General features: G+C 47.5%; 1 protein-coding gene across 2 annotated transcripts in view; it reads right to left on the minus strand.

Annotated features, from left to right (window-relative positions):
- Positions 1 to 10: 10 nt before the first annotated feature.
- The window catches only part of ric1 (RIC1 homolog, RAB6A GEF complex partner 1), a 43,071-nt gene continuing 15,305 nt past the window's right edge, over positions 11 to 27,776 (minus strand). The window contains exons 3-27 of one of the 2 annotated variants that reach the window (XM_079735248.1): positions 22,922 to 23,001; positions 21,244 to 21,351; positions 17,919 to 18,064; positions 17,411 to 17,547; positions 16,812 to 16,900; positions 15,505 to 15,593; positions 14,914 to 15,058; positions 14,586 to 14,634; positions 14,031 to 14,267; positions 12,900 to 13,151; positions 12,362 to 12,400; positions 11,895 to 12,005; positions 11,340 to 11,429; positions 11,011 to 11,171; positions 10,520 to 10,658; positions 9,999 to 10,115; positions 8,880 to 9,305; positions 8,291 to 8,602; positions 7,650 to 7,808; positions 6,607 to 6,743; positions 6,099 to 6,379; positions 5,345 to 5,572; positions 4,455 to 4,632; positions 3,791 to 3,979; positions 11 to 3,413 (exon numbers count right to left, since the gene is read on the minus strand). In XM_079735248.1, the coding sequence (XP_079591374.1) occupies positions 2,999 to 3,413; positions 3,791 to 3,979; positions 4,455 to 4,632; positions 5,345 to 5,572; positions 6,099 to 6,379; positions 6,607 to 6,743; positions 7,650 to 7,808; positions 8,291 to 8,602; positions 8,880 to 9,305; positions 9,999 to 10,115; positions 10,520 to 10,658; positions 11,011 to 11,171; positions 11,340 to 11,429; positions 11,895 to 12,005; positions 12,362 to 12,400; positions 12,900 to 13,151; positions 14,031 to 14,267; positions 14,586 to 14,634; positions 14,914 to 15,058; positions 15,505 to 15,593; positions 16,812 to 16,900; positions 17,411 to 17,547; positions 17,919 to 18,064; positions 21,244 to 21,351; positions 22,922 to 23,001 (4,314 nt within the window). In that variant the 3' untranslated portion in view covers positions 11 to 2,998. Of the gene's footprint in view, positions 3,414 to 3,790; positions 3,980 to 4,454; positions 4,633 to 5,344; positions 5,573 to 6,098; positions 6,380 to 6,606; positions 6,744 to 7,649; positions 7,809 to 8,290; positions 8,603 to 8,879; positions 9,306 to 9,998; positions 10,116 to 10,519; positions 10,659 to 11,010; positions 11,172 to 11,339; positions 11,430 to 11,894; positions 12,006 to 12,361; positions 12,401 to 12,899; positions 13,152 to 14,030; positions 14,268 to 14,585; positions 14,635 to 14,913; positions 15,059 to 15,504; positions 15,594 to 16,811; positions 16,904 to 17,410; positions 17,548 to 17,918; positions 18,065 to 21,243; positions 21,352 to 22,921; positions 23,002 to 27,776 lie in introns of both variants that reach the window. The other variant, XM_079735247.1, reaches the window with a different exon arrangement.

The following is a 27,776-nucleotide window of genomic DNA, read 5'->3' on the forward strand; positions in this document are numbered from 1 at the left end:
ATTTATTGGTCTATATACAAGGGGAAAAGAGTAGAAAACCAAACAGGAGTAGAAAAGGCAATTGTACAAGAGAGCATCTTTACACTGCATTGATGATGTCTAGTATTACTGACCAAAGTGTCTATTCTGAGTCACAAAATAGGCAATTTTAAAACTGTACAAAGGAGTTCACCGCCGAAAGACTGCTTCGAGAGTTTGACTTGGGAGTACCTCTCCCTCTACGGCTCCGGCCACAGAGGGCGTCATTCCTTACAAACTGTCCTGCAGAGAGGAGAACAGGCAGTCTCTGAAAATATTCATTTCCTTAGGAAATGGTCACGTACGATGCCAGTTATGGTTATGTGTTCTAGTGGGGGGGGGAGGACGAAACGAGGGGGAGGGACTGAGGTGCGTGATGTAAGCGCTTGAACCAAGCAACTAGCTACAACAAAAGGCCTCTGAACTTTTACTCTTTGGTTCACCGATTTCTCGTCGTTCGAGTTCCGCCTACTCAACTGTACAGTAAAACAGCCCAGCATCGATGGAGACCGTAAACGTAGGCGTCCCACAGACGCATGACGCAACCGTAGCCTTGACGAAAACAGTACATGAGAATCAGCAATACTGTAAGTTTTCCGCTCAGGGCAGGAAATCGCAAACCAAGAAAGTCACATGGATGCAGGAAAGCGAACAACTATTCTATAGCACATAGTTCCTTGTGTTGTTCCTGGAACAAAAAAACATTAAAGAAGAAAACAAATTTTGGTCTGCGAGTGAAAAGTGACAAAGATTTGACCAGACAGTTAAAAAAAGTAAAATCAAATAAAAGCAGGATGAAATGAAAGAAAAGAAAGCAGAGTGTAACATTTCAAACAATTGCACAACATAATACTGACGTATTTGCGAGAAGACTTCTGCTTTTTGCTCAGAAAGATGATATTGATCCTAAATTGTCTTCAAGGAGAGGGTTACCTTAATCAACCAGTCATAAAGCAAACTGAGCATCATCATCATCATCACAAGGATTCCCTGCTGAGCATTAATTCATTGACTCAATCATCCATCAGAAATAATACCAATAAATAATACAATTAATAATGACTCAATGTTAAAATATCAATTCCACGTGAGCTTACCTCACCACGACAAATGATGGTTCAAAACTCAATACATATATGGAACATCAATTTCAAAACACACAATTTTGAAAACGTTTGTGGGGACACAGCCATGGGGCCTAATAAGCATTTTCAAACACACACAAATCTGAACATGATTATGGGGACCCACCCCGTGGGCCCCGTAAGCATAGTCAATAGCAATACACTATTTCATAATTATTGTATGTTATAATGGGAAACCGCAAATTTTGCTGTTACAATGAAATCCTAACACATTTATGGTCTCATAATTTCATAAATCTGAAAGTTCTTTGATGCCCGGTAGCTTTCCTTTGAAATAGATATTGTATGCTGCGATTGGTTAACCCTCCAGAAGAGGGCGTCAGTCACAATTTTTCTTCTACGAAGGGGGTAATAGAATTATGTGTTTACAATGTCTTTAAGAACAACAAACGTCAATGGTTCATCTCGAAGAGAAAAAAAAAAAAGCAGATACTCCATTTGACAAGCGAATAACAAACAGATATCAATACATTGTGTGGGCATTATGTGCGCAGGGATAAAGCGAATAACTGTCACAATTTGGGTCGTCCCCAAACACGCTTGTATTGCACAATGTCGCTCTGATTGGCAAAAAAATAAAAAGTGAGGATTTTTGTTTTTATACCCACAATGCACTTCATCATTATTGAGGACTCTCTGATCAGTTTTCAGTTGAAGTGTATCACCGAAGAAGGGCCTTGCCTCAGCGTCACGTTTGTTAAAAACTCCACAGGCTACGGAGTCATACGTTGTGGGATGTTGTTTGTACCTTTCAGACGCAAACATATGTTCTGAATGCTGGAAAAACACGCACCTGCCACATACTTTAGTGGAATTATATCTGGAAATAAAAAATGAAACAAAGAATGAAACATACGTCAATCCATTATTTTAAGGTTTCAATAAAATTAAAAAGGGGGCGAATTCATAGAACAATATGACATGCATTGTTACATGATTGGAGAAAAAAGGAAGCAACTTGAAATCATGAGGTATGAAAGTGTGGACGACCACACACACACACACACACACACACACACAGACACACACACACACACACACACACACACACACAAACACAAACACACACACACCAGTGCTTCGAGTGAGTGGCCGTGAGACATCTGTGCACATCGAAGATCAAGGATTTAACTGACGGGCCGTCCAGCGAGGGGGGGGGTCAGATAAGGATTAGTGGCGGGGGAGATTTGAGGCAAATTAGGGTCAGAGAGTGTCCAGTGACAACACGGTGTGTGGCGAATAAACATTGGTGGGAAATCTGGAGGATGAAGAGAAAGGAGGTGTTGTCCTGTGCCTGCGGTCCTGAACATACACACACACACACACACACACACACACACACACACACACACACGGTCTCTCAGTCTCTCTTGGTAAGCCATATTGAGGATAAAAAATGACAACAGCTAAAAAGGAGCCCGTTGGTTTGCCTTCTTCCACCTGTGTTTCTAGTTGGCTATCTGTGTGACTGTGTGTGTGTCTGTGTGTGTGTGTGTTCTAGTCTGTTTGGGCTTCTGGTAGCAGGCCGGTGTAGGTCTCCAACAGGCCTCTAGTGTTGAATCTATAGAGTGGATAATACTGATTCAATTAACAACCTGCGCCTACTGCGGGATTCTTCCTGAACACAGACCAACAGTAACACACACAGTCGCAGTCAGACCAACAGTAACACACACACAGTCGCACACACACATTAATTCCAATCCTTCCTAATTCTGCATCTTCCACCTCCGGCCGTTCTTTCTTCTTTCTTTTACCTCCAGGGTCCAAAGTTCAACAATAGTTCAGAGTTCAGGAGTTCCCCCCCTCTCCCTCTCTCCCTCTCTCTTTAGTGTTCATGACAAGGTGCAGTCGTACGCCCCCTCGTCGTCCCCCAGATCCTCCGCCTCCTCCGGGGGCCCGTCCTCGGCGGGGGGCCGGGGGAAGCCCCCGGGGGGGTCCAGGGAGGGCATGGCCAGGCCCAGCGAGGCCGAGCTGGATCTGCTGTCCTCGGCCCGGGCTGAGGCCCCCCCGCCCATCGCTCCTCCTCCTCCTCCTCCTCCACCACCTCCTCCTCCGCCGCCGCCGCCTCCGCCTCCTGCTCCTCCTCCCGCCCCTCCTCCCGCCAGGCCGTCGGCGCCGCCCCCGCCCAGCTTGGACCCCCCCGGGCCGGTGGCCTGGAAGGCCTCGGTGTGGACCTGCTCGGCCGCCGCCTCCATCAGCTGCTGCAGCTGGGGCCGGATCAGGCTGAGGAAGGGCTTGAAGCCCAGGCTGGTGGGGGGGAGATGGGGTGGGGGTGGAGGGTGGAGGGGGTGAGAGGGTGTAGAGGGGGTGGTGGGTGGAGCGTTAGGTTTTGGGTTCACATGATTGGGAGTCACGGATATCGACACTTTGGGTCGTGACCTTTTCTCCCTCCTCTTTAGTTGTTCAAAGTATTTTTCAGGTCAAAGCGTTCCTTAACCAACGTCCACCTGCCGTCCTCTGTCAGTGGAGTCATCCCTCTGGGATGCATTACGGTTACTTTAGATAACGTCAAAACTAGCAGTACGAGTCGGCTCCATCAATAAAAAACACATTTCTCCTTTAACATTTAGTAAATAAAACAACATGAGGAGATCGGAGCAACGCTCTGCATACTGGGTACCTACCAATCGGTGGAGGCCCACGAGTCCACAGCCAACAGGCCGCTGCGGACACTCTGCACCGTCTCGGGCGGAACCTCGGGGCTATCCAGGTAGCCAATCACCTGCTTGATGACATTGGCCTCGCGCAGGATCAGACCAATCACCACGCACCACTCCAGACAGCCCGCCTCCATGAAAATATGGAGCAGGTACCTGAACGATGGCGAGGTGTACAGTATGTTAGGGTACGGCTTCTCCATTATCGAAGAAAATCATAATCAATCAATAATCAGTCAATATTGAAATCACAATTTTTGGAGTTTGAAAACCTGCATTTATTAAGCATCTCTCTCCAAAAAAAACACTTTGTAACTGAGAACTTTGAAATTTCCCCTTAACAAAAATGCACAAAATGTTAAAATAGAAAATGCTATAATAGAAAATAATGTTAAAAATAATAATATCCAGCTGTGCATCTTGGCAATTTCTATAAAACATTGAATGTATAAAAAGTTGAATCTAGATTATATTAGTTTGGAGATCCTTTGACCCAAAGATGGAAATTGTGATCAAAACTGGATTAATTACACAGCCCTATGTTAGGGTAACGTGGGCATCCTGGAAAGCTGGAACAAAGCGGGCCAGTGACGGAGGGGTTGTGTGTGGTGGTGGTGGTGGTGGTCCTCACCTGAGCTGCACCTGGGAGCGGTGGGGGCCCTTGCTGGCCAGCTCCATGGAGATGTGCTCCAGCTCGGTCTGGCTGAGGCTCAGGGTGGAGGCGTTCTCGTCCACCATGGTCCAGTCCCCGTCCACCACGGAGCTGTTCTCCGTCAGGTCCGTGGCCGAGCCGATGCTGTACTCCTCCACTGAGGGGGGGGGGGGGGGGGGGGGGAGTCAGAGAGTTAGAACATGGGGGGAGGAGAGGGTCTAAGTTTCCCTACTCCAAGCCAAAAGGAACCGAGTTCGATACCCTTTCGATGAAGGCGTCCTAGAGCAAAAATATCTTCTCTTAAATAACATTTACGCCATCAACATATACAATTATTTTAAATTCGATAATCAGAAAATGATTCATAAAAAACATTTTAATCAATATTAATACATACGCAGTCTTAAAAAGTGTCTCGGCAGGGGTAATCGAACCCCTAACCCATGGCAATATCCACCAAATCAAACTCTACAGGGGCCTCAGCGATGCCTCTATAGACCCCGGGGCCCCCCAGACAGCAGAGGCCTCAGCGATGCCTCTATAGACCCCGGGGCCCCCAGACAGCAGAGGCCTCAGCGATGCCTCTATAGACCCAGGGGCCCCCAGACAGCAGAGGCCTCAGCGATGCCTCTATAGACCCAGGGGCCCCCAGACAGCAGAGGCCTCAGCGATGCCTCTATAGACCCAGGGGCCCCCCAGACAGCAGAGGCCTCAGCGATGCCTCTATAGACCCCGGGGCCCCCCAGACAGCAGAGGCCTCAGCGTTGCCTCTATAGGCCCCGGGGCCCCCCAGACAGCAGAGGCCTCAGCGATGCCTCTATAGACCCGGGGCCCCCCAGACAGCAGAGGCCTCAGCGATGCCCTCCTACCTTTGTTGGAGAGGGGCGAGAGGAAGGCGTCCTGGGTCTCGGGGGTGAGGCGGTGGAGGGAGTGGCTGGAGGAGGAGCCGGTATCCATGTCCTTGGCCCCGGGCCCCAGGGCCTCCAGCCAGGCGCGGCCCCTGGGGGCCGCCGGGGGGAGGGCGGCGGGCCCCGTGTCCATGTCGCTGTGCAGCAGGCTGTCCGCCGACTGGGACTTGAGCAGCGTTGTGCTCAGCACTGAGCAGGAGAGAGCAGGATTAGTAGTAGTAGTTGTAGTAGTAGTAGTAGTAGTAGTAGTACTGGAGTAGTGATATACAAGATCACTGCTAGGATTATACACAATTAATATATCATACCCAAAGCGGGTGGTGCTAGATAAAGTTTTTGGAATTTCGTCTGAAATAGACTTCAGTCCGATATGAAGCGAGCTGAGAACAATAGTTCAATATCATTCTATAAAGTATTCTACTTATATGAACCGTAATACGCCCGTGTGCTTTGGGCTCTGAAGATTAGAAGTACTGTAGAATAGACATACTCTCATATCAAAGACTATCAGAAGTACTGTAGTACCAAATAAAAGAAGTACTGTAGCATACAATTAGATAAATACTATAATGCCACAGATGAGATGTACTAGTTTCTTTTGACACTCAGTGTCAAAGAAAGCCTTCATTTATAAAGGTCAGTGCACCTTAGACATTGATTCAATGCCTCCCTCCCTCCCCCCCCTCCCTTCCTCCCTCCCTCCCTCCCTCCTCACCGGCGCGGCAGCGTCCGTTCTTCAGCGGCGAGCTGAGGCTGCCGGCGGGCAGCACGGGGAAGGGCCACAGGAAGTCGCGGTGCAGCGTCTTGAGCGCGCCCACAAAGTCCTCCACGCGGGCCACGCGGTTGCGCTCGCGGCACAGCCAGCCGATGAGCTCGAAGCCCAGCTGGGCCGAGAAGCAGCCCAGGTCGCGCAGGCGCACCTGCTCCAGCAGGTGGCGCGCGTGGCGCCACAGCATCAGGTCGATGTACATGTTCTCCGCACACTCCACCTCCCGCCTGGCCAGGGGGGGGACAAGGGGGTTAATTAACGCTAACGCTATTTTAATTCATTCATAAAACAATTAATCTAATTAGAAGACCAGTAGGAGAGGGAGATCTCAAGTAGAGCTGGGAGTGATCCTACCTTCTTCTCTGCGTGTGTGCGTGCGTTTGTGCGTGCTTGCGTGTGTGGAAGTGCCCTCTATGTCATTATCAATCATGGCGTGGTGAGCCACTGGCCTTACCCTTTAGAGGAGGGTCCGGTGGGCATGCTGAAGGTCTTCTGCAGGTTGAACTTGCCCGTGGTGATGCAGTCGGCCGACTGGGACAGACTGATGCTGCGGTTCCTGAAGAACTCGAAGCCACCCGTTGAGCTGGGTTCCTGGACGGGGGAGAACACAGGAACACACGGGGTCTTAATGTCATTATTATTGATGGGAAATTGTGTGTTTGGTTAAAGTGTGTTGTGTTCTGTTAAAGTGTGTTATGTTTTGTTAAAGTGTGTGGTGTATTGTTAAAGCGTGTTGTGTTTGGTTAAACAGTGTGGTGTTTTGTTAAACAGTGTGGTGTTTTGTTAAAGTGTGTTGCGTGTTGTTAAAGTGTGTTGTGTTTTGTTAAACAGTGTGGTGTTTTGTTAAAGTGTGTTGCGTGTTGTTAAAGCATGTTGTGTTTCGTTAGAGTGTGTTGTGTTTCGTTAAAGTGTGTTGTGTTTGGTTGAAGTGTGTTGCGTGTTGTTAAAGTGTGTTGTGTTTTGTTAAACAGTGTGGTGTTTTGTTAAAGTGTGTTGCGTGTTGTTAAAGTGTGTTGTGTTTTGTTAAACAGTGTGGTGTTTTGTTAAAGTGTGTTGCTTGTTGTTAAAGCGTGTTGTGTTTCGTTAAAGTGTGTTGTGTTTCGTTAAAGTGTGTTGCGTGTTGTTAAAGTGTGTTGTGTTTTGTTAAACAGTGTGGTGTTTTGTTAAAGTGTGTTGCGTGTTGTTAAAGCGTGTTGTGTTTCGTTAGAGTGTGTTGTGTTTGGTTAAAGTGTGTTGCGTGTTGTTAAAGTGTGTTGTTAAAGTGTGTTGTGTTTTGTTAAACAGTGTGGTGTTTTGTTAAAGTGTGTTGTGTTTTGTTAAACAGTGTGGTGTTTTGTTAAAGTGTGTGGTGTATTGTTAAACAGTGTGGTGTTTTGTTAAAGTGTGTTGTGTTTGGTTAAAGTGTGCTGTGTTTGGTTAAAGTGTGTTGCGTGTTGTTAAAGCGCGTTGTGTTTGGTTAAAGTGTGCTGTGTTTGTGTTAAAGAGTCGGCCTGCTACCTGAGTGGTGGGCGTCGGGGGCGGGGTGTCCATCTCCCCAGAGCCAATGGCCTTGAGGAAGCGGATCATGTGACGACAGAGGTCCCACTTGCCCTGCTCCAGGGCCGTGTTGAAGAGCAGTGTGGCGTGCTGCCGGCTCACCGCAGGCACCTCCATGTTCTGCACAGAACCAGGGGACAGGTGAGGGAGGGGAACAGTACCGACACCGCCCTAGAGCAAGCATGGCAAGCGTCAGGCTTCAAAGTTGCGCGTCTGCAATTAATTTAGCTTTATGCGGGCTCTTGAAAAATATCCTAAAACGTATCCTCTGAATGATATGTCAGCTAGCTAGACGCATAAGCACAGCCATAAACAAGGTTTCATTTAACTTGATTATGACAGTCAACGTAACAATGTGTAGTTTAATTTGCATCATCACAATAATCATAAAATCTGCAAATAATCTACAGATTATTTAGAAATGAACTTAAAAATAAACATACATATATATATATCAATAAATAACAGAACATCAACATTTTCTAAAACAATAAAATAATAAAATAGTTCCTCTCTCAATCTCCAGGTGGTGCTTCAACCCCCTCACCCTAGCGACCCATCCCCCTGTTCTCTCTGTGTCCCCCCCCCCCCGCCCGGCGTACCTGCAGGATGATCAGGTAGGACGCGGCCGTGTCCAGGTCCTGCGCCATGAGGCACTCCTCAAACAGGTCCTTGGGGTTGCCCACGGCGGCGAACAGGTAGTTCCACAGGGCGTACTCCGTCTTGCGGGCGCAGTGCACGATGGTCTGCAGGAACAGGGGGAACTCCGTGATGAACTTGGCCACGGTGGGCAGCAGGGGGTCGGGGATGGGCTCACGCGACGTGGCCTCCTCCTCCAGCACCACGTGCACCATCAGCTCCATCACGTGGGGGAAGTAGGGGAGGCCGGCGCACGACTGGGCCAGCAGCAGGGCCTGGGGGAGGGGGAGAGAGACGGGGGGGCGAGCGGGGGAGGGAGTGACAGGGGATCATTACGTCGACAGGGTAAACACCCCCTTTAATGAATTGTCTCAAGACAGAAGCCCTTCAGTCAATCAAACGGAACCCACCGATTAGACGACACACAAACAAAAGGCATCCGCCCACCGACCAGACTCCCAGACCCAATCAATCAATCGGCTCTCCCGCTTCCAATCCATCGCCACGGCAACACAATCAGCGCCCTCTCTCGGGGGGGGGGGGGGAGCGTACCTGCTCTCCGAGGTTCCGCACCAGCAGCTGCCGCAGGATGTGGTGGAGGTAGATCTGCGAGGTGCGCTCCACCGTGCAGTAGGGGAACAGCGCCTCCAGTGGCTCGGAGGGGGGCGACGCCCCGGCGCCGCCCTGCAGCCCGTCGTACAGCACCGTCTCGTTGCTGGCGCCCAGGACCAGGGCGTCCTCGAACAGCACGGCCAGCGGGTAGATGTTGATGTGGAAGGGCAGCATGATGCGCCGCGAGAGGAACGAGTGCGGCTTGCGGTGGTCGCGCGGGAACAGCGGCAGCCACACCTTCATGCCCGCCTCGCCGCACGACAGCCACAGCGCCTCCAGCAGGTGGCGCTTCTTGCGGTTGGAGCGGCACGTGGTCCACACGTTCTCCACGCACTGCGCCAGCACCACCGGGGGGCAGAAGGAGAGCTGGGGGGGGGGGTAAGGGAGGGGTAGGATGAGACACAGAGAGACAAAACGAGGCAGAGAGAGAGAGAGAGACACACCGAGAAGGGAGGGAAAGATTGCGATGGAGAGACAGACAAAGATTTAGACAGAGACAGACAGCCAGAGAGAGAGACATAGATTCAGACAAAGAGACACAGAGAGAGAGAGACATAGATTCAGACAAAGAGACACACAGAGGGAGAAGGAGAGAGAGAGAGAGAGGCACAAACAGACACAGAAATAAAGACAGAGAGACACACCAAAGTTTCGATTCAAGCGTGAGTAGCTCAACACTCAGTAGGGGGGTTTTGAAGCCCCTACACGGCCTTGGGCTCTGAAACTAGTAAAAGAGGAACTCTTTCATTTAGAGACTGAGGAGATCAGGAGATAGTGGTGGTAACCATGGCGATGGGAACTTTGGGGTCAGATCTACGATTCTAAATGTTACTGATTGGGCAATGGAGTGGGTGACACATGCCCATAGGTCGTTTATTAATGAGTGCATGAAAATAAATACACAAAATCGAAAGATTGTCGACACTTTTCTTTTCATTTAAATGATGTCCAACACATGCGGTGTGCGCCTTTTTACCCCCTTTCCATTCAAGGCTTTATTCCCGGCCCAACGCCCCTCACGTTGACCACCAGACTGTGGACCCCCAGGTGGTGACTCACCAGCTTCTTGTTGTTGGGGGGCGTGTCCTTGTCCCTGAGCTGGGGCCCGGAGCGGTCCCTCTGTAACATGATGAGCTGGCCAGCCAGGTTCAGCATGATGCTCTCTGCCACGCAGGCCTGCAGGGCGAGCCACAGAGTGAGTGACTGACGTGGGAGGACGACACACACCCATACTGACGCATGGTTCGTATTGATGAGTGTGACGTCACCGAGCTCAAGTTGGGGTGTGTATTAGAGCACACGGGCTTTAGTGAGGTGTGTGTAACATAACCTGAGTGAAGGATCCTCATAGTCTGTCAGTGACTGTGGAACACATCCTTAGCTAGATGTGCGTGTGTGTGTGTGTGTGTGTGTGTGTGAGAGAGTGAGTGAGTGAGTGAGTGAGTGAGTGAGTGAGTGAGTGAGTGAGTGAGTGAGTGAGTGAGTGAGTGAGTGAGTGAGTGAGTGAGTGAGTGAGTGAGTGAGTGAGAGAGAGAGAGAGAGAGAGAGAGACTGTGTGTTTGTCTCTGTGTGTGTGTTACCTGCTGCGGGGCTTTGAGGGTGATGCCCGTCTCGGTGCGGACGGAGGTGAGTGTGACTGAGACCACCAGGGCAGGATGGGGGATGTAGCGGGACATGGACAGTTCCTGGAGCAGCTCCACACTGGCTGAGGGGTTAGGACTGGAGAACACACACACACACACACACACCTCAAAATACATGCCCAGTGCAAGTTACGAAGAATTGCATCGATTTGTTAGATCCTTAAAGTTCACACATTACACCACCAGGTGTGAGCATGATTAGCCGTTTGGAAAATCTGCCTCTTCTGACATCACAAGTGGGCGTTTCTACTTAGATATGTGCTGAATTGATCAGCCTACCCAGTGGACTGTAGCAAACGCTGCTCATCTGTCCGTCATACATCTAGGTGGACACGCCCACTTGGTGGTAGAATATGTCCCCATTAACGTCCCCCCCAGCACCCTTATGAGTGGAAGCTACAGGCTGAAGGCTATAGTGAGGCACCCACCCGCTGTTCCTCCGCTCCAGGCTGTAGAGGCAGATCGAGCAGTCAGCCCGGAACAGGATCACCATGTCCCGGAACACGTTGATCAGCAGCGTATCTGCCGGCAACCGCGTCACCGAGGCAAACGCATTGTCCAGGTTGGATGACCGCAGGTACAGCCTCAGCTGAGGGACGCACGCACGCACGCACACACACACACACACACACACACACACACACGTAAATGTAATATGTTAAAATCAGTGTTCCCTTTTCGATGACCTCTTCAGATGGACTCAGAGAATTATTTTAAATGATGATTGAAAAACAGGGTTTTTCTTTCTGGGCCATACCTCTTCCTGCTGGTCGATGAAATTGTAACACGCCACCACGACAAAGTCCTTCCACCAGGCCAGACCCCCTGTGACGGTCATGTTCTGTTCCTGGGCACACAAAATCAATGAGGTTAGTTTCACAGGTCCACTACTGCAAGACTCTAGGAAACACGCACAATGAGAGAGTCTAGACAATTCAACAACATGGATGGAGTTAATATAGTTTAACATCATACTAATACAGTTCAATAACATAGATGTAGGAAATATAGATTGACATCATACTTAAACAGTTCTAAAATAACAGGGATGGAGTTAATATAGATGAACATACTAATACAGTTCAATAACAGGGATGGAGTTAATATAGATTAACATCATACTAATACAGTTCTAAAATAACAGGGATGGAGTCAATATAGATTAACATCATACTAATACAGTTCTAAAATAACACGTATGTAGAGAATATGGATTAACATCATACTAATACAGTTCTAAAATAACATGGATGTAGTGAATCAGTGCTGGGTTTTGTTCAGGCCAGTGTTTCCCTCAGCAGGCCCTCAGTACCTGGGTGATGTTCCCAAACAGCTTCCACTTCCTGCTGTAGAGGGAGTAGTGAGCGAAGCCCCTCCTCCCAGCCACTGCCATGCACTGGCCTGCAGAGTCGATGGCTGCAAACTGAACAGCCACACACACACAGAACAGAGACAGTCACAAACACACACACACAAACATATCAAAATATGCTTGGTAAAGCTGTATGTTTTTTTTTTCAATGTGATGAAAACTGTTCTTAAAATGTCCGTATATCCTAAATAGTCAACGGTACGATAACACAGTCACAGTCAAATCTAAAAGGGCCATAATAGTAAAAATTGGGGCACATAATAATCCTTCTTCAAACAAAATGTTCTGAATTCAAATAAAGCAGTCGGAAAGTCCAAACACTTTAAAAGTTGCTTGCAACATTCGCCTGATATGACCCACTCACCCTTCACATAAAACAGAGAACAGCTAAATATTTTTCCACTCACCCGGATTGGCCAATTGCTCTCTAGGTATGTGCAGTGGATCTAAGGACAAAAAAATTAAAACCCACATTGGTGTAAGAAATAACAGTCTTCATATTCTTCCCAAAGTAAACAGGATTGAGCCAGGCTCAGCAAGGCTAAGACCTAAAAGAACCCATCAACAGATCTATTTCACAGAGGGGTCATCGTAGGACAAACGCTGGTGAAATATTTATAGCGGTGCTCTTTTTATGTCCCTGGTACATATAAAGAGCAGCACTATAATGCACTGAAGTAAAGATAACACATTAACCATTGCTGTTGCTTTGACACACATAGATCATACATGATGGGGGCTGAACCTGTGAATAACATATCATCACCTAATCTAGTTAGCTTATCTTTATCTTCACTAGTTTAGTCTACTCCCCCTGTAGACTGACCCACAATAAGCGCTACGAACGACCCCTACTTTGGCCCTCAAGATGACGCCCCTCTGAGGAAAAAGGCTCCTCGACCTCGTGCTGTCGCCCTACCGCCGCCACAATAAGAGCGCGCTCACCTGGATGACGTGCCAGTGTTTGTGTCCCAGTAAAGTGCTGAGGCCCTGAGAGAGAGCTGCGTTGGGGCCGGGCGGGGAGTGCAGCGGGCTGCCGTTCTGGGGCTGGGGTTGTGCGTGGGGGTGCGGGACGTGGGGGTCTGCGCCACCGCCGCCGTTGTTGTTTGTGTTGTTGTAGTTGTGTGTCTGCGCGGGGTCCCCGCAGGTCAGGTAGAGGCGGTCTTCTCCGTGGAGCAACACCTGCTCCTGGTTACTCTGAGACACCGAGGAGGAAGAGGAAGAGGGGGAGGATGAAGGTGGCATGCGGGTGCACTTGGAGGGTGTTCCATTTCCCGACACTACTTTGTTTATTGTTTTGGTTTAATGCCGTGCCGAGACCCAGGACCGGGTTTTCCACTTCTTGTTTCAGTAAGTGAGAAAAACAAGCAATGAGAAGTGTGAGAGTCTTCATGAGGACATGAAACAACAACAATTAGATCTTTCCAACCACTAGTTAGCAGCAGTGAGGCGGAATGTATTTTTTTGGTCCACATTGCAACAAAGCCTGACTTGTTTCCTTATTACAATGCCATGGACGGCGACTCATGACTCTTATGAGCTTATCAGTAGTACAACCCTTCAATTCATTCGCCAACCGCATAACTCTCGAGGAACTGTGCCCCTATATCAACCAGGGAACAGCAAGTGAGCAATTAAGTTACACACTTTATATGACATTAAATAATACACGTGCTGTTTTGTATTTTCAACCAGCCGTGTTCTGCCTTACTGGAAATTTAAGGAAGGAAGTAACTTCGTAAAAAGACTTGCTGAAAAGGATCAGCAAACATCTATAGCTTATGTCAGCAATCTGCTGCGACCCCTTATGCAAATCAGGGGACCCAGAGTGGGCACCTGACACCAAGGTTGGGAACCAGTGCCTTAGCCATCTAATGAGGGCTCAGAGTCGGGTGAGGCCTTCCAATGTGGACCTATGGTCATACACCTGAGACAATCACAACGTTGAGGTGGGGTTTACACGTGGTGCTCAGCTCCCCGAGGTTCACCGCTGTGCTCTCCCAAGGGGAGAGCAAAGTACAACATAGAAGTCCTGTCTGGGTGTCGCGTGGGGACACTCCCAGGTCTGTCCCTCACCGTGCACGGGTTCACAGTGAGGGCACTCTTGATGAAGTGGAACTGTAAGATGCCCACTCGCGGCGTGGAGCAAGGAGGGGGTGGATCCGCCATCTCCTCATTTAACTCTTGCCCTCCCTCCTTCTCCTCCTCTTTCTCCTCCGCCTCCTGTTGTTGCTGCTCCTGTGCTCTCCTCCTCTTCCTCTTCTCTGGTATGCTAGGGACCACCCACAGGTGGAAACCCTCGGCTCCCCAGCTCTGTGGAGGGGAGAGAGGGATATGGTTAAAGAAGACAGCATGGTGGTTTACTCTGAGGTGGTAGGAGGGAGGGAGAAAGACAGAAAATAAAAGTAAGGGAAAAGAAAGAAAAAGTTAGAAAGCCAGAGAGAAAGAAAGAAAGAAAGCAGATTCTGTTTTTAAATATATGCATCATTTAAATTATATTGCTGACGCAACAAAAGTTAAGCCATGTAAAAACACAAACAAGTATATGGAGAACTAAGACAAAACCCACAAAATCCATCATAACACCAACACAATAATGCAGTTAATTGAACATAACAAACCATGACTCACCATAGAGCTGATTTTAATTGGTTCCTTTTTGGTTCCATCAGAACGATACCTGCACCCGAGAGATTAATCCAGGTTATTACGTTTAATCATCATTCATGTATCCACTGTGCGTGCATCTGTATTCGTGTGTGTGTGTGTGTGTGTGTGTGTGTGTGTGTGTGTGTGTGTGTGTGTGTGTGTGTGTGTGTGTGTGTGTGTGTGTGTGTGTGTGTGTGTGTGTGTGTGTGTGTGTGTGTGTTGTATGGTGTTATGTGGGTGTGCGTGCGCATGCATGCATTGCGTATGTATTCCTGGGCACGTATGTGCGTGCACACACGTGCACACTCACGCAAAGTCCTCCCCCAAGGTGCAGATGAGCTGCGCTCCGAACACGCTCCACAGCGACAGGCCCCCGCATTCCCAGGTCACCATGACAACGCTGTAGTCCGGGGACCAGCGGATGAGCTTGACTGGGCCCGTCTTGTTGTAGATATCTGGAGGGGACCATCCATGTGGTTTAATAATCATCATATATATATATATATATATGCACACACATCACAAATCATGTGCTACCTTTACTTTCAGCTCTTGAGATTGCAGGAGCTCTATCAACAACTGGAGGAACCTTTACAGCTGGTTCTTACCTCCCAGGTGAAAATTATCATTTCAAATGGGAAAACATTACATAATGATTACACTGCAATGTAATGTGCAATTGGAATCACATAAAGTAGTATAAAACACTGTGCCAAAGTCTCTTAAGTATCAAATTCTAGCTCGGGCTCGACATTTCACAGACACTAGAAGGTCAATGCTGAATACGGTTCAACCTGCTGCTGTGTTATGTGTAAGGCAACATGCTTGTGCATTCGTTGGCCACTAGGGGGAGCCATGGTACAGCGCTGGCCGCCACTGGGAGAGACGGGAGATGCAATACCTGGGTAGTGTTTTGGGGTGAGCTCCAGCTTGTGGGAGAGCTGCATTGATCCAGTCGTGGTGTCGATCATGTACACCAACACAGTGCCACTGGATCCCCCAACACACACACACGCAGACAATGATGGCATGACGGAGTTAGTATCAATTGCAGGTTTTTGAATAGTACAGCCCAGTTACAAAGTTTAACAACAGACAATTTGAGCACGATGTGGTGCCCTTTGAAAGGAAAGTTGAAAGTCTGAGGTGACAAGTGTGGTCATCTATTAACAAACACATTTTTATTTTTATTTTTACGATCAGTTTCATGAGAAAACAGTAGTTATTCAGAGTTGAGGAACGATGCTCTGAATACACACACACCCACACAACCACACAAATCAACAGATGAAACGATAAGGCTGTTTGATCACTCATCGTCCTACTCAAGCGAGACGGATTACTGGTTTGTTTGGTTGCCCTTTATTGCCTGCCTTGATTTTGGGGGGGAATTCTGTTGCATGACAATAAAGACAAACGATATATAAACAGAACGGAAAATCGTGGCCAAAGATTATGATGCAGGAGGCAGATTCGCCAACAAGGCAGACCGCATACTCAACAGGTCTGTGAGGAGAACACAGCGTCTCCAAACACGACACATAATCCCTTGCGACAAGACAGGCGGTTGAATACGACCATCTTCCCAACAGTGGGAGTTTAACAAGGTTAAAACCTACTACATTGTAAACTTGGCGCAATAAAACCTCCCGGTGACATGGATGTCCTCTCAAACTTCCGTCTTTTCATATCCACAATTATGTCTATAATGAGTGATGATGTTGAGAACAAGAACACAGTGTCGTCATGGTCTGTCCCCTCCTGCATGCATGGAGACATCTACACGTTTGCAGGAGGGAGGGAGATCCGTGTAGGGATGAACGATTTCGGGAAATAATCGAATTGCGACTATTTCTACCAATATTTAGATTGTGATTTAGAATGCGATTTTTCTCATGTTCTGCAATATTCACTAGACACAAGCAATAAATCATTCTATAGTATGACCAACACAACAATAGAAGCAGTCAACATATAAACTGCTCTTTTCTTTAGGCCAGACCTATGTGTTGAGATGAATTGACGCTCTCCAGTCAGTATCAGTATCAAATCGCAGCCTTTTCGATTTTGCAAATCGCGTTCTATTACTTTGCGATGTCGGTTTGAATCTGACCAATCGTTCAGCCTGGACCCTTGCATTGCGTTTTATCCTTCATTAATATACACATGCATAAATACACACAAACAGTTGTAGCAGCAGCAGCGTACCTGGCACAACCGAAGGCCATCAGCCGGTACTTGTTGTTGACCGCCACACACGTCCCGTCCATCACGTCAGCCGCCCAGACGCCCTGCAGCTGCTGGGGGAGGGGGGAACACACACACACACACACACACACACACACACACACACACACACACACACAGTCAACCAGGACCTCCAGCCCAGAATCACCTCTTCAGGTGTTTGTACATCAGGTGCTGCAATGAACATCCGTTGGGGAACTGTTACCTTTATTTGGGATCAATAAAGTTCTACCAATGTCATTTTAGGTGAGAGCAAGAGAGTGCGAGAGAGAGAGCGAAAGCGAAAGCGACAGGGAGCGAGAGAGAGCGCAAGGGAGAGCGAGAGAGCAAAAGCGAAAGGGAGCGAGAGAGAGACAGAGCGCGAGAGAGAGCGCGAGAGGGTCGAGAAAGAGCGCTAGAGTGCGAGCGAGAAAGGGAGAGAATGCGAAAGAGAGTGAGCAAGAGCGAGAGCATGAGAGAGTCAGAGAGAGAGCAAGAGCAAGAGCGAGAAAGCGGCGCGAGAGAGAGGGAGAGAGAGAGAGAGCGAGAGAGGGAGCGAGAGAGGGAGCGAGAGCGCTTACGTCGGCGGTGACGGTGTTGCCGAGCGGTGTGATGAAGCCCAGCCGTCCGTCGCTGAGCACGGCGGCGAAGCCGTCCAGGGTCACGCAGTACTCCATGCACTTGATGTGAACCTTGTCCAGGTCCAGAGACGGACCCCCTACACACACACACACACACACACACACGCACACATAAGTACCTTGCACGCTGCATTCTTCCTGTGGGGACGTGAGGGGAAGCACCAACTAGTAGAGGTGATGAGTGTGGATGAACAAATTAGCTGAAATGACCGTGTGATGAAAAGGAAATGGCTGCAAGGATGAACTAGTGTGTGTGTGGATGTGCACATAAAAGGTATGTGCACATCTATGATTTATGAGTATAGATCATATATCCTTCTATATTTAAGAATATCCTTGTGTATCACATAGAATACATTACAACATTACGTAGCGTATAGCAGCATTGGCATGTCAACTGAGGCTTGTAAAATTATAGTGCGTGTGTGCGTGCGTGCGTGCAGTGTACCTCTGGCGGACTGCAGGTCCAGCGAGAAGGGGATGGTGGTGAGGCTGATGGCCTTGCGCCCGTTGCTGCCCAGGCCGTCCCAGTGCAGCACGTGGAGGTATCCGTCCGCCGTGCACACCAGCAGGTCGTCCTGGAGGGACTGGAGGCTGGCCGAGAGAGAGAGGGGGGGGGAACGGGGTTATAGACCTGTTGACATGTGGCTTTGCATGCTGGCGTTCTCATCTCAAGACAGGACGCCTGGAACGGGGTGCTCAAAATGTGCGTTTTTCCACCAGAGAGAGAGAGGGCGGGATTTTGGATGGAGCAAAAGCCTTTTACGCGTGTTCAGAGGCGCAAGCCGAGAGTGAGGGCGGGACTACGCGTCGGAAGGAGCGATATCCGTGTGTTATATGGTTTAACGAGGAGAAAGAGGGCGGGACATCCGCGTGTGCTTCGGAGAGAGCGCTAGCTCTTTTCAGTTTCAAGGTTTTAAAGAGAAAAAAAGTATGAAAGAAACAAAGAACAAACGAAAGAACGAAAGAACGAAAGAGCGAACAAAAGATCGAAAGAACAAAAGAATGAAACAAAGATAGAAAGAAAGATATCCGTCAACCGTTAGATGTGTCAGATATTGCCGTGTCAAACACTTTGTCAAAAGACTTTCGATTGATTTGCCTCGTCTTTGGTGTTGTTGTTCTTATCATGCTCGTATTCATCTGGCTCAGGGGACTGAGGCATATACGAGCGTACATGCCTCATAGGAAGTAGGCGAACGGAAATTGCATTACGGGAGCCGGGGCAAACAATGGCAAGTCGTGACCTTTTCCCCGCCTGCTAGTATGCATTTATCTGCATAGGTATTTGGTAGGCGTGCTTCTGTCCAAGGCGGAACCATAGCCTTACAGTGCCGTGAGTCCCTCTATTACAAGCATGGGGGGCCCTAGAGGGAAGTGCCTCCCTACCAGTTGAACGTACAAATATATAGAGAGTGTGTGCATTTCACCTTACACATGAAGCGGTTGAGTAATGAAGAACGTGAGAAAGAGAGAGAAAAAAAGTAAGAAATTATAGTGAGGGCCTGAGTGGAGGACGAAGAGGAGAATGAGGAGGAAGATGCTGGATGAAAAGAACCAACCGATGTGTGTGTCTGCGTGCGTGCGTGCGTGCGTTCATGCGACTATGTCATTGATTGTGAGTTTGCGTACGCGCGACTAGAAACCACAAATCAATGCCTTGCCTTTCACAACAGCATAGCTCATGGAAACATCTCGGGCATCAATTGCGGTAACGAGAGGCCGCGAGATGAGGGGCAGGACAAAGAAGTAAGAAAAAGTGACAAACAACTTGGCACTGAAAGGAGAAGGAGGAGGAGGGCATTCAGATTCGATTGACAGCTCCTCCGGACCAATTAAGCGGCCGCTTTGTGTCCATAATGATGAATCAACTTTAAAACATCTCTACGCTATGCCGGTCTTTGTCATCCCATGAAGGGTTGATAATAAAGCGGGGGGGTGGGGGGGGGGGGGGGGGGGGGGGTGAGCAATGCAGGAACAACAAGAGAGAGAAGAGAGAGGGAGGGAGTTTCAAACAAGAGCGGAGAAACGCTACGGAGGCTTGGCGCGAGCGCTCGTCTTTCAGAGAAAGGGAAGAGATTAGGAGTGGGAGGATGTAGGAATAGCAAAGGGCAAAGCGAGAGAAAGACATGGGTGAGGACGGGTTTTGAGTGAACGTCGTTGGGAGCTAGAGAGAAAACGCTACAGAGATGACATAACTTGGCTGCGAGATCCAAGAACCTCGGGATGAATAATGACTGTTGTTGCGTTTGGATATTATAAAGACGGGTCACAAAGTAGGGGTCACGGTGAAAGTTTTCTCTGTGATTTAATAAAAGGCACGTCTGCGTTCAACATAAAAGGCTGCGTCTTGTTGCTCTTTCTCTGTGTTTAATTAAGGGACTCGTTTTAGAAGAGGGACATTTTAATAAAGGTGAGTGCATCACTTGAGTAATAGGAGAAGCCAGGGTGTGCTCTGCTTGTAAGTCCAGTGGAATCTCTCTCCCTCCCCCCACCCATCCCTGTCTGGAACCAGAGCCCCCACAGGACCCGCCATCCCATTGGTTCAGAGCTCTGTCTGGAACCAGAGCCCTCACAGGACCCGCCATCCCATTGGTTCAGAGCCCTGTCTGGAACCAGAGCCCTCACAGGACCCGCCATCCCATTGGTTCAGAGCCCTGTCTGGAACCAGAGCCCTCACAGGACCCGCCATCCTATTGGTTCAGAGCCCTATCTGGAACCAGAGCCCTCCCAACCCCCACCATTCCATTGGTTTCCCGAAGGGAAGGTGTGGTGATGTCATTTCAGATTCTAATTGTAACAGGTCGTGCTCTTTAAAATATTCCCCTCCGGGTGGGGAATGTCTTTGGTTTATTTGTTGCCGCGGTAACCGTAGGTCATTATAAACAGCGGCCGTCTTTTATTTTCATTGAAGGGTGGATCGTCTCTGGCAGAGAGTTAATGAGGGGACAGACAGAGAGAAGGACAGGGAAAGATAGTGAGGGGACAGACAGAGAGAAGGACAGGGACAGATAGTGAGGGGACAGACAGAGAGAAGGACAGGGACAGATAGTGAGGGGACAGACAGCGAGAAGGACAGGGACAGATAGTGAGGGGACAGACAGAGAGAAGGACAGGGACAGATAGTGAGGGGACAGACAGAGAGAAGGACAGGGACAGATAGTGAGGGGACAGACAGCGAGAAGGACAGGGACAGATAGTGAGGGGACAGACAGAGAGAAGGACAGGGACAGATAGTGAGGGGACAGACAGAGAGAAGGACAGGGACAGATAGTGAGGGGACAGACAGAGAGAAGGACAGGGACAGAAAGTGAGGGGACAGACCGAGAGAAAGACAGGGACAGATAGTGAGGGGACAGACAGAGAGAAGGACAGGGACAGATAGTGAGGGGACAGACAGAGAGAAGGACAGGGACAGATAGTGAGGGGACAGACAGAGAGAAGGACAGGGACAGATAGTGAGGGGACAGACAGAGAGAAGGACAGGGACAGATAGTGAGGGGACAGACAGAGAGAAGGACAGGGACAGATAGTGAGGGGACAGACAGAGAGAAGGACAGGGACAGATAGTGAGGGGACAGACAGAGAGAAGGACAGGGACAGACAGAGAGAAGGACAGGGACAGATAGTGAGGGGACAGACAGAGAGAAGGACAGAGACAAATAGTGAGGGGACAGACAGAGAGAAGGACAGGGACAGATAGTGAGGGGACAGAGACAGACTGAGACAGATAGTGAGGGGACAGACAGATGGTGAGTTATGACGGGGTGTACCTGGTGATGGGAGCTTCCAGGTCCACAGGTTTCTTCATCTCCAGGGTCAGAGCAGGGGCGCACTGTTCCTGCTTATAACCAGGCGTCACCTTGACACGGGGACTCCCTCTGCACACACACACATACACACACAAAAGACACTTCAATGAGTAATAAACACCACATATTGTGCTTTATTTCCTATGCATGTACGTTTAATACCTTCCATGCAAACATAGTAGTCTGACGTTTACATTTTAACTGGCATCAGGGTAGGTAATTATGGGTGCAAATGGACATGAAGGTATGTTGGCTATTGTAAATCACTGCCGGCCTGCCTTATGGGCAAACATGTCAACAAGCAAACATCCTATGGAAGTCGACTGCGGGCTTGGAGCGTCCCTTGAACCGGGTTTCCTTGTTTGTACAGAATTTGAGGAAGTGATTACGGTGGCTCTCTGTTTGGCCAATAGGAATGTGGGATTGGCCTGCATGTGATTGGCTAATTGCACAGCGACCGCAGACAGGCTGAAACAGGCGTTTAATTACTCTTAATTATTGTCATAATTGACATCATGACAATCTAAATACACACAGACAAACACACACACACACATGCACACACGCACGCACGCACGCACACCACTATTTTATGGTTTTGAGGTAAGATTAAATCGGAATGCAATTCTAGCCACGCCACATTGTGGAACAGAGATTGCTACCTACACATGAACAAACATGTTAACAACAATTTAAAAGATAACATTAACTCAAACAGACATCTTAATGGAATCCTAGCCCCATGCCACACTGAGGAAACATTCTTTGAGTTCACTCAGTTAAGGCTAGGGCGAAGTTGAGCTTAGGTCCAGACTTGTCTAAGACACGTCTTGTTGAGTCTACCAGCAAGCCCAAACATGGACCTGGGAACCGTATCTAATCGCTCCCTTTGCTCAGGGAGGATTCCATAGGCATCGCAGACAGGCCATGAACAAAGCTAAACAAGACGATCATATGCTTCATATCTAGATCCTTATTTTGCATCCTTGTTAAAGTGCGCTCCAAAAACATAATTGGAGTCAGAGTGTGTATCTGGCAGTTCAAGTGACATAGAACACATAGTAATAATATAAATATTATTAGTGATAATATTCTTGTTATTATACGTGTCATTTGTTTAAGACGTTCAATTAGTACATGTATATGCAGCATATATGTCGTTATTCTCTGGCTAATCGCCGATTTTCCCCTGAATTTCAATAAACTGGAACATTTACAAGAGAACAGAAAGTATGGAGGAACCATCTGCTGCAGCAGCTTGTGTAGCCAGTGGATATCGCGTTCACATCCCCTTTGCATGGGTAACAGCAAAATCATGTTTTTAAATACATCCCAAATGTCCCACTTTAGTGTTCCAACTGTCATGTTTTTAAAAGGCTACAGGACATAACTGCTTTGATTTTTATTTAAAAACAGATGAAGACGGAAGAGTTATATTTATTTTAAGAATAATGGAAGCGGTATATTATAATGAATAGTTGGCTTCCAAGTGACTTGCTTGTTGTTGCATATAGTAGAGGTAGCCATTCAACCTGCATTTAAATACACCCAAACAGTGATTAGCCTCCACGTGTTCCTTTGTGCGTTAGAGTAAAGTGTGAGAGTGAGTAAGTCAGTGAGTGAAGTGTGTGTCTCTCACTTTGGGTAGACGGCCTCATAGAGGTATTTGTCCTCTTGTCCTCCCAGTACATCAAACAGGAGGATGTATCCATTAGAGGCCTGAGGACAGAGAAGCATAATGATTAGCATTTCCTAAGATGTCTTCCACACGTTGGTTCAAACCCACCAATGATTGCACAACCTACAGGTAGGTCTAGATTCTGTAACACTATCACATTAACGATAAAGGAAAGGAAATGGTGGGTAGGGACGGAGGAAGTGTCAGAAACTATTAACTGACATAATGTCCGTAGCTTGTTATGGATGCTTGACAGACAGAGTGTGAATGGGCCTGTTTTCACTGTGGCTTAATGAGGCGAGGGTAGATGTAAAAGGCCTGTCCCTACAGGCCTTTTTTTCTGCATGGCTCTGGGCTCTGCGCTAAAAGATTTAATTAAATGGGGAATGAAGTCCTTTGGGACCTGGTATCTGTCCATGAGCCTTAATGGGACTTACACACGCAGGTATGATATGGCAATTTTTACTGTTTTACCGAACAAACTACACCGTGACTGCCAAACCAATTTTAGCAATTAAACTATTATGCTAATTTGGGGTGGGGTTTGTCGGAAACCACTATATGGATTAGCATAAAGTCATTGTACTTATGTACTTATTGGCTTATGTAGTGTGACCTGCCTTGCCTCAAAAGGGTTGGTGCAACATGTGGCAAACAATGAAATAACAATTAAGAGAACTCAGAAAGTGCTCGTGACTATTCAAACCCAGTCAAATCAAATCCAAATAAACTCGAAAGCCAAACGTAGATAATAGAATCACATGCCAAGCGCACTACAGACACACGAAGACACCACAACATTTTGAAGGCCATATCTGAGACAGATCTGAACTCTGGGCCTGGAGGCTGACACCCGAGACCAATTTCAGTCCGTCAGTCTGACGTCCAGTCCAACGTCAGAGTCCCTGAACCAAAGACCACAGCCGCTCTGTTGTTCAGTCAACAATAACCGACAACATCAAATCTTTAACGCTAACACTCAAATACAAACCAAAATGCTACCAATACTTTTCAAACATAAACAAAATTGTTTTTTGTTTTGGTACCCATAAATTCAATGTCATTGAGTATGTATGTACCGGCATTGTCGCCTGGAGGCCTGGTGCCAATGTCCTGGGATAACCTGTGACCTTTTACACGTGTGCGCATCATCGGTGGCAGGTTGACAACACACAGCCACGGCTCTGGCCAAAACGTGGACCGCAGAAGAAGAAGAAAAAGAAGAGAGAGCCAATGATGGGGCCTGTGGGGGAAGGGGAGAGGCAGGGTTTGGCATGCTAAATGGATCCACAGGGGACACTTGGCTAGGAGGGAGCGGATGCAGACAGAGAGAGAGAGACAAACACGGACAGAGAGAGAGAGACAGAGAGAGAGAGAGAGAGAGAGAGAGAGAGAGAGAGAGAGACAGAGAGAGAGAGAGAGAGAGAGACATAGAGAGAGACACACAGAGAGAGAGGCACAGAGAAACAGAGATAGACAGAGAGACACAGAGAGAGAGAGAGAGAGATAGACAGAGATAGACAGACAGAGATAAACAGACAGAGATAGACAGACAGAGAGAGAGACACACAGAGAGAGAGGCACAGAGAAACAGAGATAGACAGAGAGACACAGAGAGAGAGAGAGAGAGAGAGAGAGAGAGAGAGAGAGAGAGAGAGAGAGAGAGAGAGAGAGAGAGAGAGAGAGAGAGAGAGAGAGAGAGAGAGAGAGAGAGAGAGATAGACAGAGATAGACAGAGATAGACAGACAGAGATAAACAGACAGAGATAGACAGACAGACAGACAGAGAGAGAGGCACAGAGAGACAGAGACAGACAGAGACAGACAGAGAGCGAGAGAGCAAGAGATAGAGTGACAGAGAGAGAAAGAGAGACACAGAGACGAAGGAGCTAGATACGAGACTGCAAAACACCTCCAAAGGCCAAGAGATTAGGGGGGGGGGGGGTCTTTTGCATAAAAACATGCAGAAGATCTATTGACATTAAGTGGACGAGAAATCTATTATTACTGTTTTACAGTGATTACTATTAATTTCGTAATGCATGTGATTAATGAGTAAGTAGGGGTAGGGATGTAACGGTATGAAAATTTAACCTCACGGTTATTGAGACCAAAATTATCCCGGTTTTCGGTATTATCGCGGTATTTTTAACTACCCAAAATATGCCCATACTTCAGATTTAGTCCTCTTGGAAGGTAGGGATGGTCAACGATTGTGGAATAGTCGGAGTCACGTAGAATATCGAATAATGAATGTGACTATAGTTATTTATCACACGGCTCTTCTCAATGCTGTTGAACGCTCCGTTCACTTGCATGGGCCTTCAAAACTTCCGGTGGTGAATCATTTTTTGATAATTCACCGTTGCTAAGCATATAATGACCGCTGTCAAGGAAAGTTCTTTTTTTTTTTCTATCGTATCACTCCGCAAGTGGTCCGGTAATTTATCAACCCCAGCGTCCTCGGTTGCTAAGCGACGTCAACGTCTTTGGCAGACTATTTCTCTGCTGATCAACACTACGAATGCTGGTTACAAATAAATTGTAAAAAGACACACGGTGTGAAGTTATTTTTTTGACGTGTCTAGTTCACCGTCATGCAGACTGTGTCCAGTAAAATAAATAAATAAATAGCGATTTAGGCTGTTTTCGGCGCATGTAGGCCTATCTGCTTAAGCCCACGTTGAAATAATTTTAATGTTGAATGTTGATGGCGCAGTTGGTGAAATAAACAGATTGATTTCATACAAATCATAAAAGCCTCTCCCTGTGTCATTGTGTGTGCGTGTATCCAAGGTGCGTGTGTGCGTGCGTGCGTGGGGGGTTCTTGATTGACCGATTTTCGAATGTTATTCGAATACTTCTCAGCGACTATTGAATAGTACTTTTGCCAGAAATGAAGGCTGATGGATATCTTGAGCGCTGTCGTCTCCTCCTTCAGCCATGATTCTTCCAACTGAATCGAAACTTGAGCACACGGTTTCCACACCGCGATAATATTTTTATTTGAAATGAAAACGGTAATTGTTATCAACAACATTTTTATCGGGGTTTAACGTTACACCGGTAACCGTTACATCCCTAAGTAGGGGTATGGCCATCTTGCACAGGGATGCCTACAGGTAGCATGCAGACATTAGGGTTTCAAACCTAGATCCTTGGCCCTGGGAACCAACACACTCTAATCAAGAGAGTATCCTGCTGGATATGCTGCGAACGGCTTGAAAACAATAACAACATGATCTAACATGCCTTTCCATGCCAAGGGATGTGAAATAGGTGTTAAACGGTCGCAACAGATTAGTGATGAGATGTGACAAAGCGTTCAGAGCATCGGTGTGTGGGCTGAAGCAGCCAGCCAAGTCCAACCAAGCTGTTACTGTCCGCTTCTGAGGGAGTACTTTAAACACAAGACCATCACAAAGTCTCTCCCTCTCCCACTAATATATAACACACACAGAACCATGCAATATTAAACCTCTTGCATTTGTGCTATAGAACCCTTATTCTTATATTCACCTAACCCTAACAAATTTCACCATCGCACCCTAACGGAATATGGACAAAAAATGACGTAAGCATAAATACATTTTGCCACCCAAAAAAAGGCAATTTAGTTATTTATTCCTACATTTATTTATTTAATTAGTTATTTATTTACGCTTATGTCATTTTTTGTCCTCCATAACGGAAAACAGCTGGAAGCGAAATGATCAATTCCCTTGTGAGCTGTCCCATCGGGCTAAAACCTGACCTTTCAAACTAAACTGTGCTGTACAATGGAGAAACACAAACATCGGAGAATGCTGTTTGGCACCCCCGCTTCCCTGTGCTTTATTGTATAAACGAAGGAGTTATAATTGAGATGTTACAGCGGGGGAGGCTGGGGTGAGGGGTCACGGTATGTATGCTCTTCCTGCTATTGTGCTGCTAATGCCAAGCTCACACGACCAGACTTTTAAATCTGATCAAAATCCCAGCCGAGGAAATGAAGCTCAGGTCTTACGACAAATCAATCTGTTTAAGAAGTATGCTGCACACAGCAGCACACACTAGCCGGTTTAGGAGGGACAGAGAACTACCCAGGGTTCTAACACCACGAGATTACTACAGGAGAAAGAATCAAGAGTTTGAATCATCACGTACAAATATATGGGAGTGCAGCACAAGGCAGATTCCGACAAAATCAGCATATTGAAACAACCGAGTATCCCGATTTTTGGCTTCCGGAATACAGAACCTGTATAAGTAACTGTAACTTTAAGTTTACCACACAAAGGATAATTTTACAGAATCACATTATGTATCGTACAAGCATTCAAAAATTGTTTTTAAATATCGTGAAGTTCCTGCTGATTCGCCCGCCCCCCCCCCCCCCCCCCACACACACACACACACACACACCCGCCTCCAACAACCATCTCATCAGAACAGGCAGAGGACATCTGTCACGCAAACACATCCAACACTGAGCTCCCAGCACAACACTTTAACCACCCATCTTAGAAACAGGTTTTCTTCATCACCAGCAGCTCTGGTAGCGTGAGGCACACTCCCGTCCTCATAACAGTGTTTGTTTTCAATCTTTGCCTTGTATGATCCTTCAAATAATAGAAAACATGGTTAATTACAGTATAACCAATTGAAGGCACATTAGGTTTAAAAATAAATCCTAATAATCATAAGGCTAGTGGCAGGGAAACTTAGGTCGTTACAAAAAAACAACAGCCTAATTTGAACCCTGAAATCACTGACGAATTTACAACGACCGGTGGTGTTTTAAACTAGTTAAAGAGTGAGGCCTTCCTAACCCGTA

Source organism: Pollachius pollachius, assembly GCF_949987615.1.
Source record: "Pollachius pollachius genome assembly, chromosome: 4".
Taxonomy (NCBI): Eukaryota; Metazoa; Chordata; class Actinopteri; order Gadiformes; family Gadidae; genus Pollachius; species Pollachius pollachius.